The sequence below is a fragment of the Cynocephalus volans genome, chromosome 12 (assembly GCF_027409185.1).
Source record: "Cynocephalus volans isolate mCynVol1 chromosome 12, mCynVol1.pri, whole genome shotgun sequence".
Lineage (NCBI taxonomy): Eukaryota > Metazoa > Chordata > Mammalia > Dermoptera > Cynocephalidae > Cynocephalus > Cynocephalus volans.
Window position 1 is genome coordinate 87,007,215 of NC_084471.1, and position 15,337 is coordinate 87,022,551.

The following is a 15,337-nucleotide window of genomic DNA, read 5'->3' on the forward strand; positions in this document are numbered from 1 at the left end:
GTGCCCTTTTAAAAATATTTGTTGTCTTAATTGTGTATAATTGCTTTTTAAAATCTCTTTAAAGATTGAAAGCACACTCATTTGAAAGCTATTTTGAAATTGCTTTATTGCTTGGGTTTTGTTGGTAGTGAATTAGTCCTGATCTTTTAGTCTGATGGCTGTCATTCTTAATGTCCGTTTTCCTCGTGTGATTTGGAATTTTAATTTGCAGACTCTTCTCAGGTGAGATTTTTGTTTTTTCTTTCTCTACATTTACTCATCTTCTTTATCAGTTTTTGGTTGCCTCCACCTGGCCCCTTCAATTAGTCCAGAGCCAGATCTGATATTGAGGGCTGAGAATTATGTCTGACGGTCATTAGAGGCTTTGGTCATTGAGATTGCAGGTGGCTAGGTCTAGTTCTGTCTTTGTGCTTCCTCTGTTTCCTCCCACTGCTTCACAGTCAGAGCCTGACAGGGGACATTGAATTTTAAGGTTCCTTTAAGAGTTAGAGAAGCCCTGTTTTAGTACCTGCTTTTTTATTTATCTCTAGTTTAGTTTCCTACTATGTGGTTTCATTATCCCTGTTCATCGCTGTGTTTTTCTTACTTTGTTCCTGATCCATAAAGCTATTTATTATGTTTTTAGGTGTATACGTCTTTTTTAAAAAAATACATACATATATATGCACATGCACACACATGCACAGACATGTACACACATGGAGATATATAATCCCTTATTGCTGCAAGACAGAAAGTCACACAAAAAGTTTTTATTAAAAGTAAATTAGTCAGATTACATGAGTTAGTAGGACCTAACCAATGCCCAGTATGGAATTGGAGTTTGATCTAAAGTGAAAACAAACCAGCTTTCTTTTCCCCCACAGATAAGATGCTTAAGGTGAAAGGGCAAAAAGCGAAATAAAACAAGCAAACAAAAAGGGTTTCAACAGTTTTAGAGGTCAGAAGAGAAGGCTGGTTTTCCTGGCTCCCACTGCTTCCTCATCAGGGGAGGTCGACTCTGCAAGTAGGGAAAACATATAGTGATTCTCAAATCAAGACTGTAAATTTTCTTCATCATCATTCCATTAATTATCACCAATTTTCAGGGCATTTGGGAGACTTTGAAGCAGAGTGATCTGTAGTTGCTCACAAAATTGTGTTTTCTTAAACATCTAATTATAATGATTGAAACAGCAAGAAAAAAAGACTATTAATAATTTTTAAAAGAAAATGCAAATATTTATGCTGAAACTGGTCTTGTATGAGCAGATAGCAATTGAGGTTCAACTTTATCTCAGTTTGCTAAAGTAACACAAGTTCAAAAGAATTGCTTTGTCTTTTGTTTTAAGAATAGAATGATTTGGGAGACATTAAGTCACAATTTCAAAAGAAGCTCACACCACATTTTGATGCACATGAGTTGTGTTTCGCATTTCCGTGGTTGCCTTCAGAGATTAAATTTAAGTATGTCAGTGAATCCTATCAGTTAGACACATTTTCTGAAAGAAACAGATTGAGTTAAAATTTAAAATAAGGCGTACCAAGAATACATAAAATCCCTGGAATTTTCGAGTGGAGTTTGTGATCCCTGGAAGTATGCTGAAATTTCTATCTGGGTGGCTAAATTCTGGATTAGGGGTGTGTCCACTTGCGTCTATGGAAGTTCATTCTCTTTCAGGAGGTAAATCAAGAGACAGGATCAAGATGTGTTCTAATTAAATATATTCCACACTTTTCTGGAATAATCGAAGCTCCTAAATTGTAGTTTTCTTATTGATGTGCTCATGATTGGCCATGCTGATAACAGTAAGTGATTATGCTAACAGCATATGGATAAATAACGCTAATTTAAATATTTGTTGGTCAGCTTTTTTGCCTTATCCCCCCCAAAATTGTGTTTATTGAATAATTCACAAGCTGTACTTCACCATTAATAATAATTTTAAAAAATCCTTTTGCCCTTCCAATACAGAATCGTGATCAGTTTACCCATTTTTGTAATAACTCAAACCCTGCCCCCTTCCACAATCTACCAACACAGATAGAAAATGCTAAAGAACAGGCAGAGGAAGGAGGAAGAAAAAAGTTAAGGGAGGAGGGGTTTTCAAGACTCTTTAGGTACTAAATGCCACTGACGTTCAAGTGATAGTTTTAATAATAACCAAAATATAAAATTGAAAATGAACATTAGAGTATGGTTTTAAGATACTATGATTTTTACAGATCAGTTAATACTGTCATAATAATGTAAAGCCTCAAATTGCTTACCCTGTCTCTATTCACAGATCATTCAAGTTTTTCTATCCCGTACATTGGATAAATTGAAATGTGGTGAGGATTAGGAAACATAGTTTGAGTTAATAGTTAAAAAAAAAAAAGAATTGGAATTTAGAAGTATAGCTCTTCCCCTTTAAGCAGAACTATTTTGGTTTTCTTGTTAGTCACAGAAAAGCATCAAGTGGTGTTATCCTACCAACTCATCTGCTGTTGGGGCTTACATGCTTTATTTCATAATAGTCTTTGCAAATACTTTATTAGAGATTGAGGCAGGAGTGGAGGTCGGAGGAACTGGAAAAGGAATATTCTTTGCAGAGGTTTAGGTAAACAGTAAGTGCATTAGATATTATCTTTTGTCAATTAATGAATTTTTGTTAGACAATACTTTTAAGTTTTCCAGTGTTTCAGTTCTCAGTGTTTAATTTTAAAAATTTGTTTCAAAATTAAGCACAGCATAGAGTAACATTTTCTTTTCATTTTATGATAGGTTTGTAACCAAATTATTGGAAGATCTCATCTTCTTTGTTGCTGATGTGCATAATAATGGACAAGAAGTTCTAGATGTGGTTATCACTAAGCCAAACCGAGAACGTCAAAAATTAATGAGGGAACAAAACATATTGGCACAGGTGAATGTTCTTCATGTGCTAAATTTTCATATTTTATTTTTTGAGTTATAGTATCAGGGAAAGTCCTTGCATTGGTTATCGATTTCTGTGTAATGAATGACCCCACAACTTTGTGTCTGAAAACAACAGACGCTTCTATCTCACAGTTTCTATAGAGTAGTAGTCTAGGAGTGGCTTAGGAGGGCAGTTCCCGCTCAGGGACTTTCACCAGGCTGTAGTCAAGGTGTTGGCTGGTGTTGAGTGGGGAAAGGAAAACAGTAAGACATTGTTAATTAATTTCTATAGCTATTGCCCGAAAAGACAAAATTACTTTTTTCTCAAGTTAAAATAAAGGTTATAAATCTAATGGGGCAAAGTCTTTCTGACATTAGCAATTCTTCTATATAAAACGGACTTTTAGGACCTTGAATAATTATTAATATTACTTAAACTAACATATATCAAAAATTTTATTTCATTATTATAAATACAAAATTCAAGGTTTAGCAAATATGGAATTATTGAAGAAATGTTAATTTGTATCATATTTCATGAACTCCAAAGGATGATTTTCTTTCCGTTTTGCTTTCCAGTATTAATGCTCATGCCCCTGTCTCTTTGATAGACAATTTACTCATCCTACCAGCTCATCTTCAGGTGATATTACCTGTCCGTTGCTGTCCAAAAGAATTGTATTCCTCAATGCTTTTTAAATGCTTCCTAACCACTAACCTTGCCAGAATCTGGCTCACTGGGTACCACCAGCTGCCCGTGTGAGTCTCTAATAAATTACATTTGAATGCTGACACATTCACTGATTTGGGCACATCTTTGTTTACCAAGAACAGTAAGTTAACTCATTTACAAAGAGGTTTAGAAGCAATATATGGAAGCAATTTTTTGACGTCAGTTTGAGGTAATAGTGAGTGCTTTTTAAAAATATGATTTTGATTTTGGAAAGGTATAGAAAATAAGAAAAGAAACTATAGAGCCTATGGAAATAAAACTGTTTTAGTTCATCAGATTTGTTTGTGTAACTTGGTGCAATCAACCATCATTATGTTTCCAATTTTAATAAAATATAATTTTTAAACAAAAGTAAGCATTTTATTTAAGTCATGTTTGTCACTCAATTTAGAGAACACTTTTAGAAGTGTTTTTGTCTTCCTTAATATGTTGGTCCTTTATCCTAAATCCTTTTTTTCTCTTTTACATTAATTCTACTCAAATAGTACAAAAGTATTTTTGAGTCAGTGTTCTAATTTGTAAAAAATTCAAAATAGGTTGCAAAACATCCACCTTCATTCATCAGAATGGGTGATTCTTTTCATTCCTGGTAGGTGTTTGGGATTCTTAAAGCACCCTTTAAAGAGAAAGCGGGAGAAGGCCCAATGCTGAGACTTGAAGATCTGGGGGACCAAAGATACGCTCCCTACAAGTACATGCTGCGTCTGTGCTACCGTGTACTGAGACATTCTCAGCAGGACTACCGGAAGAATCAGGTCAGAGGTGGCCCCCAATTTTTAGTCTGTCTTATATTTAAAGTGTGGGCAAGTTTCTTTGGTTACTATTCTAAAGTACAGAAGGGAAAATGGGATGAGAAATCTCACTTCAAAATGAAATGTTCTATATTGGCAACACAAAAATGATCCGTAAGTATTTTTGAGGTGACATATGTATTTATTCTTCCATATAGAATTAGATTCATTGGGGGAGGATGTCCTGAGTCTTTGTATGTGCATGGTATTAGCTCCTGCTGGGCAGGAGGCATACTGGACCTGTAATGTAAAGAGAAATGAAATATTTCTTGGCTTGAAGAATGTGTGAGGTACAGAATTACCATGTGTAGCCCTGAGTTTATGGTCTAGTGGAAAAGATATGATATGTACATGTGAAACAGAAAGTGGAGGCAGAGAGGGGCACAAGAGAATAAAGACAGCATTATGGGAATTCTCAGAAGGAGAGCTCAGTTGTGGCTGTGGGAACCAAGGAAAGATGCTTGGAAAAGGAAGCATGTTAGTAGGATGAGAATCATTTTCATATATTGTATAGGAATAGATATTTTAGGAAGAGAGATCTGTAAACAAAGCATGATGAATGCTAGAAAGGGTACTTTTGCTCCAAGATATCCGTAGCTGTCGAGGCAGGGAACCCATGTGGATCTAGGGATGTAGCTAAAAATTGATAACTGCAAGTGAAATTTCTTTCGTCTCATTTTTATCTTAAAAATAATATATAATGTTTTGCACTGTGTCCAATAATATAAATGTTTATTTAGCATAAAATTGTTTGAAATTAGTTGTCATTCAGTGAATTATCATCTTATATTTCTCTTAACCAGTTTGAGGGAAGAGTGCATCATTAGTAAGTTTTGCTGATGAGTTTAGTTCATGAGGAAGGATTGGGAGGGGAGAGGGCTGGTAAGGCAGGGTGGCCTATGTCACAGAGGGCCTACGATGTCAGGCCTAAAGGGTGGAGGTTATTGGAGAATAGTTAGTAGTATTTATTGAGTGCTTACTTTGTCCCAGACTCAGTTTTAAGCACTGCTCATGAATTAACTCAGTTAGTTAATGCTAAGTTTGATGGGGAGCTGGGGTACAGAGAGGCTAAATAACTCGCCCATGGTTATGGTTTTAAGAATGGATCCAGTATGCAGATTCAGCCTCTTAATCATCACACTATTGCCTTTTGGTAGTTTGAGAGTATTTTGGCAAGAAAAAAAGATTTGCTTTAGGAAGACTGTGTTAAAATATTTTGGCTTCAAACTTCTGTTTAAAGATTAAGAAAGGTCTAGAAAGACTATGTGAAACATTAGCCAGAAGATAAATAATATGGCTAGGAATGGGAGCAAGGGGAGAATATAAACAAATCCTTAAATACTTTCTAATATAAACCTAGTTATAAACATCCTTCTTTCCAATTGAAAAATGCTGTCACTAGAATTATTTTTCCTGGCTTCATTGCATTCCTTTAAGATGGCAAGATAAAGTAGAGTTGTTCATATTTTACTGGAAGAAACATTAATTTCTGGAACCTTCAATGACAGACCTTCAAGCACTCAGAATCAGTGTCAGAGGTGCTCCCAATATGAGGGCCTAAATTCTTCAATGGAGGTCTGGAGTAGGAGTCGGGGGTGACAGGCTGCTCAGTGTATTCTACGTGTCTGCATTCTCTTCTTGGGTCTGGAAAAATATACTTTGTTAGACAGGCCACTCCTCTACACATACAAGCAATGCTGTATTACAGAGATTGAAATTAACAGAAAAAATCAATAGGTCTTTAGAGGTTGCCTATTGCCGTCAGTCCCGTGGGGTCCTGCAATGTGCACCGTCCTTGATTGCACTCAAACTCTGCAAGTGTGCTGAAGACCCTCCATCCCCTACAGCACCACCCCATGCTTCAGTGCCAGAACTCCTTGGGTTTGGTTATTCTGCTAGTCCCTGGTAGGTTTCCCCAGCAGCACATCTTAACTGGTGGTGGTTCTCAGTCTCTCACGGTCTGGCCCACACGGTTCTTTCTCACTTCCCTCTCAGTCTTAGCTGGGGAGTCAGGGCAGGCCTTGCATGCTGAGGCACACACAGTTTCTGCTCTGCAAACACTCTTCCTTTTAGTAAACACGTGCACACACACATACCCCTACCTAGTCACACAACTCCTTCCAGGTAATTGTTTATACACTTTGGGGACCAGCTCTCGGGGTTTCTTCAGAGTATATGATTGTAAGTAATCTCCTTTCTCTCCTTTGGGGTGTCTCCCCAAAAGGTAGATCATAGGTCTGCCAAAGGAGTGAAGAATTCTCAGCATTTGTTGAGGGTTAGATTTTATTTTCTCTCCCTTTCTCCTGGATGGTCTAATTGAATCTCAGTGATAGCTGAGAAATCTTTTTCACATTTCTATTGAATTAAGAATGCTTTGTATTAAGCATAAAACAGCTTTCTGATGTTTTTAGAACATGATTTTAATATGTAGGCAGAAAGGCCTTCTACATTTTTACGTAATTGCTTTGTTTTACTTTATCCTTATCTATATTTTATAGTCCTAATAGGGAGTTCACTTGTGATTTAGTGATAACATAGGTCTTTAATATTGAGTCTCCGTTTATTATTATTTATAGAATTTGATAACACTTTTAATTTCATTTGATTTTTTATTAACATCTTGGATGTTTGCCTTCTTCCAGAGTATGACTATAATAGTCATAAAACTGTGTAAATCAATACATATTTAAAGTGATATACTGTAGAAGACATTTACTTTACTTAACTGGATATCCAATGCACAAAGCCATCATTCTGAAAGGCCACAAAAATGCTGCGTAGAATATAATTAGATTTATGCAACCAATATTATTTTCAAGGAACAGATACGTTCCAGTGAATTTTACCTAAGGCAAAAGCACTTTCTAATCAATACATTCTCCTATCATAGAAACAAAGGTACATTCCCAAGTAAAATCCCCAAGAAATTGAAGTGAAAACTTTTGACTGGGAAAGGGGTTAAGTTCACCAGTTCTGTGGTTATGTGAGATGTGTGGGTCGTACCATTGAATGTGGGAAATGAGCAACAGTGGTTTGGGATATAGGAGAGTCACTAAAAGTGAAGAATAAGGAGCAGATTGAAACTCCCCAGTAGCTTTCTCTTGCTCTTAGAATAACATTTTTGCTCTTTGCCGTGGTTCATAAGGACTCTTTCACCTGCGTGTCCAACTTCAGCTCTTGCTTTCTCTTCCTTGCTACACTCTAGCCACCATGGCACCTTCTGTGTATAGAACATGACAAGCTTGGTCCCAGTGCCCCAGGGCGTTTGCACTTGCCACTCCCACTGCCTAGACAGCTTCCCTCCAGGTTTTCCCATGGCTTTCTTCTTATCATTTTCACCCTAGCTCAAATGTCATTTCTTTAGCATCTACCTTGTATTAAGTTGCTGCTTTTCTCCATCCCTCTGTTTCATTTCACTTATCAACATGTAAAGTGATCATACTTGTTTATTCATTTGCTCCTTTTATCTCACTAGGATATAAAGCTAGGATATAAGCTGCATGAGAGCTTCTCTATCTTGTTTGCAGCCACATACCTAGTCTCTTGAATGGTGCCTGGAATGGAGTAGGCCTTCAAGAAGTAGTCACTGGGTAAATGGATCTGACCAATGAAGTAATTAATCATAGTATCTTTTTAAAGACAAAAACTATATGAAACTTTATCATTTTGCTTAAAGAGAAGATTTTATAATCACTGTAGTATATGTGATAAAAGAAATGATCTCAGGTCCACCTGGGATCTTCATGTAACAACATAGATCACATGCTTCGAGAATGAAATATCAGAGTCAATTTACTTTCTATAATTATGCCAGAATGATTGGTTATGAATTTCAGTAAGAGTTAGAAGTAGCCTCTATTAGGCTGGTGAGAGCCTAAGTTACCATGTCATGAAAACTTGTTATTTTAACTAGATTTATTTTTGTTTTTCCCCACATGCAAGAGTGTAAGTACCCATATTAGAAATTATTTCAAGTACATTATTTTTTGTTCTAATTTAAATTGTGTATATGCTAATATGTTTTCATTTCCTTCCTCAAAAAGCTCTGTTTATTGAAGAATTATTTACTTGCTTTCCTTTTGACAAATTTTTTAGTGAGTTTTCCATTATGAATAAATTAATCAAGATGCTGACCCTGATAGGACCTGTCATTTCTAAGCTGTTTGGCAGTGCATCCTGACAGCTTTTCTTCTTTGCAGGAATACATTGCTAAGAATTTCTGTGTCATGCAATCCCAGATTGGCTATGATATTTTGGCAGAAGATACTATCACAGCTTTGTTGCACAACAACAGAAAACTACTAGAGAAACATATCACAGCAAAAGAAATAGAAACATTTGTCAGTTTGCTCAGGAGAAACCGGGAGCCAAGGTTTGAAGTAGTTCATGCAGTATTCTTTCCTGGTGGGGCTTGTGACTTTTTGTTTTATATTTAGAACTTCTACAAGTTAGAATTCTTCCATATCACTAACTATCATGGAAAAACTATGTTGGGCTTATTGCTGTAGTAATTGTATGTAATAAAGAGTTATTACCTCATAGGAGATTGAAGTCCTTTATAGTCTTATGTTTAAATGTAATTGATTTTTCATTCTGATAACTTAACATTTTTGTAGTACTTAGTGATTTTTCAAAATATATTTATATACACTATCTCATTTAAATCCTTGAACATCTCATGAACTACACTGGTTATGCATTATTATCCACATTTTAGAGAGGAGAAAATAGAAGCCTAGAGAGCAACTTGCCCAGGAATACCCCAATAGTGAGGAGTAGAATATGAAGTAAATCAAGGGTTTCTGACTCCACATCAAGTTCTCTTTCTATTGCACCATGCTGCCTTATCTTGGAGAAATGCATGCAGAAAAGTCAAGCAGATTGGAAGCCTTCTTAACTAATTGTATGGAAAATAAGAAATGGGCCTCTGAGTCCACCAGGCCATAGTTACTTTTATAAAACGTGTGCTATAGTCCTGTTTTACTCAGCACACCATTAGCTTTGATCTGGTTTTATTGTGATATTCAGTTGTGTGGAGTCTCACTTTAGGGTAGATAAATGATTTTCTAAACATAATAAGTCACAGTGCTGTGGGATGAATATCACCAAATAAGCAGAAGCAAACATATCCTTTTTGTAACAAGGTTTGCATTAAATAAGAAGAATTGGGTGCTTAATTTGTTCCTAATGATGCAGTCGATAAGCAACACTTCAGAAAAATGTTATATGGAAATATTAAAAATATATCTGTATAAGCTTCTGTCATTACATTCCAAGTTATATTTTTGTTGTGATGATCCTATAAAGTGCTCTGTCTTCATGTTCATTTGTTTTCTCTTGCCAGATTTTTGGATTATTTGTCGGATCTTTGTGTGTCTAATACCACTGCAATTCCTGTAACCCAAGAACTTATCTGTAAATTTATGTTGAGCCCAGGCAATGCAGACATTCTTATTCAAACAAAGTAAGGCCAGATAACGGAGGCATCTTTTTTCTGTCTGTTACTTGTAGACGCTGTAGTTCTTTATCATATTTGTAAGTGTGCTTCTTAATAGTTTTGTGTGTCATTTATTTCAAGGGTGGTCTCAATGCAAGTAGACAACCCCATGGAGAACACCCTCCTTTCAGATGACATTGATGATGAAGAAGTCTGGCTCTATTGGATTGACAGCAACAAAGAACCTCATGGCAAAGCTATCAGGCACCTTGCTCAGGAAGCAAAAGAAGGCACCAAAGCTGATTTAGAAGTGCTAACCTATTACAGGTTAAGTATTGCAGAAAATCATAATTCTCAGCCTCACATAGTCACTGAGAGCTGATTCTCTGAAACTTCTAAAAGTTAGGTATCAATGAAGAGAAAATTTAAAGTCATGTCAGAACTAGGGTAGCTGAAATGTTTAGTGTTATTCAAACTATTCAAAATAAAAGTCAGTATCTGTGCTTTCTACTTGCAATGTTCTGATTTTTCCACTAGTTTGGAATTTTTATGCAGTGCAGAGTTTTTTCCTATTTTCGATTAGAGTAGGGGCAGGTGAGAGACATGTTAGGATCCAGGTGATGGACCTGAGAGAGAGGTGGAACTGGGGCTGAGGGAGCTGGTCTGGCTGCAAGGGTGGCCTCAGGGGAAGTTAGCCAGAACTTTAGTATACAATGCTTATGAATATGTGGTGACCTAACGCTTAAGAGAAACTAGTGCCTGTAGTTATGAGAGTTCAGCTGTGGCATGTGGCAGCGGTACCAAAGGTGGTCCCTGGTGGTCAATAAATTGAGATCAAGTACCTAGCTGATGCCTTTGAGTTTAAGGGATAGAAACCCAAGGCAGAAGCTCTTGGACCAACTTGGGCCCAAATGGCAGGAGTCAGAGGAAGGCAGAGAATGCCTCGTGCTTCCTTCTTTCTACAGTTACAGCAACAAAGCTGCAGGCTATTTCTTGATCTCAGAGGCTAATGAGCCCACGTGTGCTGACGCTGTTGGGACTGATCTCATTTGATTTGGAAACTGGGGTTAGACTTACAGTGTAGATGCCAGTTCCTGAAGCTGATTGCGTCTGGGGAAGGTGGAGAGATGGTTTTATATGAGCTGTTGTCCTGAGCCTTCAGGCTTAGTGTATTTGTAATCCTAAGAAACTTAGAACTGGGAGCCTAATGACAGTGTCCACCAGACACATGTTGCTGGAACAAGTGAAAGAAATTGTAACTGACGGGGCATAGAGACAATTTCATATATGTGTTGTCATGTGATCACTTAACATACTACCAAAAGAGTTTGACTCCAGTATCACAAACATTTGGAAATACAGGTGTCATAAGTGTAGATACTGATTGGCACTATGATGTTTAAGAACTTTATCAAGATAAGACAAATCATGTAATCTGTTTAATATTTTTAAGGTACCAGCTAAACCTCTTTGCAAGGATGTGTTTGGATCGCCAGTATCTGGCCATAAACCAGATCTCTACGCAGCTGTCCGTAGACTTGATCCTGCGGTGTGTGTCAGATGAGAGCCTGCCCTTTGACCTCCGAGCATCTTTTTGTCGCCTTATGCTCCATATGCATGTTGACCGGGACCCGCAGGAGTCCGTGGTGCCCGTTCGCTATGCCAGACTCTGGACAGAAATCCCCACAAAGATCACCATTCATGAGTATGTTTGGGAAAATTTCTTGAGCCCCTTAAATCTAGCAGATAAACTCAAAATCAAATGTCTTCAATTTTGAAATGAAATATATGGAAAGGCATTTGTGTGTTCTAACTCAGGTTGTTAATCTTCCAAATGCAAATTTTACCTTTTTGGAGGGTAAAATGATAACTCCTAGTGATAATAGAAACATCTTTCTGGAAACCAATTAAAAGAAATAATAATAATAATAAATAAGAATTTAAATATCTGATATTATGGTAGACTGATTTAAATGGTTTATATATATTAATTCATTTCACAATAACCCCATTTACAGATGAGGACACAACACCTAGAAAGGTTAACTAACTTATTCAAGATGCTAGGAAGTTAAAGTATGCACGTTTTCCTAGTTTTAAACGATTACAATCAATTTAACTTGCTTTATCTTCTTACTGTCTTTGCAGATATGATTCTATAACAGACTCTTCCAGAAATGACATGAAGAGGAAATTTGCACTGACAATGGAATTTGTTGAAGAATACTTGAAAGAAGTTGTAAATCAGCCCTTTCCTTTTGGGGATAAAGAAAAAAACAAACTGACATTTGAGGTATTTTTAAACAACAACTATTTTTGAAGTCATTAAATTTTCCCTGTAAAAATTAGGTACATTGAGCATCAAAGATTTTTTTCTCTCTAATATTTAGGATGTTTTGATAATTGGGTAGTTTAGTGCATGACGACGTGATTCTCTTGGCTATTGATAAAAGATAGATTTGGTGGTTTGATTATACCTTGATGTCGATACAAAATATTTTATTAATAATTATCTTTTAATTACTGATTTCCTTGATTTTTGGTTTCATTTGTTTAAGCTTTATTTCATTTAATAAACAAAGACAGTTTTGCATATTTTATATGTTTGGATTGGATACATTTTTTCCATTTCCGTGGAAATGATGTTTTTATCCTCATTAAATTGTATTAAAATCCCTCAAGACATAATATATTTTGGGAATATAGTGACAAAACTATAGAGGAGGTGCTGTTACTTGATACCTGGTGTATTAGCTACCTATTGGTGTGGAACAAATTACCCCCAAAATTAGCAGCCTAAAGTAACAAACATTTATTATCTCATCGTTTTTATGGGTCGCGAGCCTGGGAATAACTTAGTTGGGTGGTCCTGGCTCAGGGTCTCTCATGAGGTAGCAAGCATGCTGGTGAGTGGGATCGTAGTCATCTGGGGCTAGATGGTCTTCTAACGTCTCTCATCTGGCTATTGGAGGCCATTCTTCCTTGCTGGCTGTTGACCAGACATCTCAGCTTCTGCCACATGGACCTTTCTGCAGGCTGCCTGAGTGTCCTTATGACACAGCACCTGAATTGCTCAGAGCAAGTCATCAGAGAGAGTCCAAGATGGAAGTTCCAGTTGTTTATAACCTAATCCTGGAAGTGACATGCTGTCACTTTTGTTATGTTCTTTTGGTCACGTGGACCAACCTAGTCCAGTGTGGGAGGAGACTACACATTGGGCCACATCTTGGAGGTTGACTCTCACACTTGCTGTGTCCTGTAGTATCCAGAAGACCAAAAGCAGCATAGGAAGGAACAAAGGAATATACACTTCTAGACAAATTTTATAGATAATATACACTTACTAAAGTAATTAATTAATATAACCATTTATTAAGTGGTATCTTAGTGATTAAATGAGTTAATATTTAATTAAGAGGTAAATAATCATAATGTAAACTTCTTTAACTATCTTAAAGCACTGAAAATCCTATTTGGATTTAATTCTAGTCTCGAATAAGTCAAAGTTGGGGCTGAGCCTGTGGCGCACTCGGGAGAGTGCGGCGCTGGGAGTGCGGCGACACTCCCGCCGCGAGTTCGGGTCCTATATAGGACTGGCCGGTGCACTCACTGGCTGAGTGCTGGTCACGAAAAAGACAAAAAAAAAAAAAAAAAGAATAAGTCAAAGTTGAAGTGATTGGTTTTTTTAGTTATTTTAATTCCTAGGCGTTAAAGAATTAGAAAGTTTAGAAATACCTGAACTAATTTAGATAATAAGAAAATGCCAATGTTTATTTCAGTTCCCAATGTTTTTCTCTTCTTTTCCACTCTCCTTCCTGCTCTTTCTTTCTTTTTTATTTTCCATTAAGGTGGTCCACTTGGCTCGGAATCTTATCTACTTTGGATTTTATAGTTTCAGTGAGTTATTAAGGCTAACAAGAACACTTCTGGCCATCCTTGATATTGTACAGGCCCCCATGTCATCGTATTTTGAAAGATTAAGCAAATTCCAAGATGGAGGTAAGAATTTTTGAGAAATGTTATAATATTTCTGTTATTACTTGTAAGTAAGAGAAAAAACAAATCTACCAAGAAGTGGTTATTAAGTGGTTGTTAATGTGTACCAGCTAATAAGGGCTGAGTGATAATAGGGTAGATTTACAAACATGCTTCTCTGTTTTTAATGCTAAAGTTTTCTAAGGCAAATTCATAAGATCAAATTCCATTTTTAGCAACTAACATTGTAGCCAATCCAGTAGTGAAAATATTATGTCTTACAAAAATAAAAACATCTTAATATTTGTGGTCATCGTGGTATGTGTCATACACAGGCTATGCTTCATAGCAGGGCATAGAAAGATGCAGAGAAAGTGCTGGTTAAGGGACAGACTGGAGAAGTAGTGAAGGGCAAAGCCCTTGTGGGAGGCAGTAGCGTGAAGTGGCTAAGAGAATGGGCTCTCAAGTCAGGTGCCTCTATTCAATCCTTCCTTTGCCATTTATTAACTTTCACAAGAGAGTTCTCTTTGATTTTCTTTTCTCATCACAGACATAAAGATGATAATAATAGCATCTTCCTCACAATTGCCTTGTAAGAAGTAAGTGAACATATACAATATATTTAATGGACTTACAACAGTGGCTGTCCCATAACTCAATTAGAATTTATTATAATGACTGTCTTAGGTTGGATGCCTGAAAACACTCTGAGTTAGAGAATTGTTTGCAGAAGACCTGTTGGGGCAGATACTCAGGATATACACCTAGAAGGAAGTGAGGAAGGTAGGGTTGACAGACAGAGAAGCTGCTCCGCAGTGCAGTCACAACTGAGACCTCAGCCAATCTCAGGGAGCTCTGGAGCTGGGATAGTCCTTTGAAATTGTCACACATTAAGGCAAGGGGGCCAAGCTTTGTATCCTTCTATCAGCCAGCCACTGGCTATTGGCTTCATCCTGGATGGAGTATGTAACATTAGGTAAGGCAGTTCCCTTTGGCCAAAAGCCATTCCTGGTGAGAGGCACCGTAAGCTGTAAGTAGTCAGCAGCCGTGATGCTCAGCAGCTGGGAAATAGGTGCCTCAGCCCTGAAGAGAGGATATGGGTGGAGCACAGTAGCCTCTACTACAATATCCACTGCAGGGTTAAAAAGGTAAAACCAGAAGTCTAATTTCAGACATAAGGAAGAACTGTCTGGTTAGGAATTATAAATGAGGAACTTACAGGTAAGCTGAAGTTATTAATTGTCCTGCACCAAGGAGCAGGCCAAAAACACTCCTCCGTGTGGGTGGCCCACCACAGCCACTACAGTAACCATGGCTGCCACGAAGGTGGCTAGACACCACAACCACCACGCAGATGGTCTGCCAGCCACTGGAGTGAGTTGACACAAGGAGAGTCACCAGCACAGATAAAGAAAGGAGGAGGATGTCTGTCTCTACAGAGCCCATTTCGTAGTGACGGAAGAGACATCTGCTGTATAATAGTATTGGGGGACCTGATCATGCCTCTCAGCATTGGACAG

The 15,337-nt window shown here is 37.3% G+C and overlaps 1 protein-coding gene across 1 annotated transcript in view; it reads left to right on the top strand.

Annotated features, from left to right (window-relative positions):
* The window catches only part of ITPR2 (inositol 1,4,5-trisphosphate receptor type 2), a 487,108-nt gene that overhangs the window by 151,903 nt on the left and 319,868 nt on the right, over positions 1–15,337 (top strand). Inside the window, exons 14-21 of the mRNA XM_063115575.1 lie at positions 2,747–2,888; positions 4,208–4,369; positions 8,605–8,777; positions 9,750–9,869; positions 9,984–10,169; positions 11,296–11,547; positions 11,991–12,135; positions 13,691–13,841. Coding sequence (XP_062971645.1) covers positions 2,747–2,888; positions 4,208–4,369; positions 8,605–8,777; positions 9,750–9,869; positions 9,984–10,169; positions 11,296–11,547; positions 11,991–12,135; positions 13,691–13,841 — 1,331 coding nt within the window. The remainder of the gene's footprint in view (positions 1–2,746; positions 2,889–4,207; positions 4,370–8,604; positions 8,778–9,749; positions 9,870–9,983; positions 10,170–11,295; positions 11,548–11,990; positions 12,136–13,690; positions 13,842–15,337) is intronic.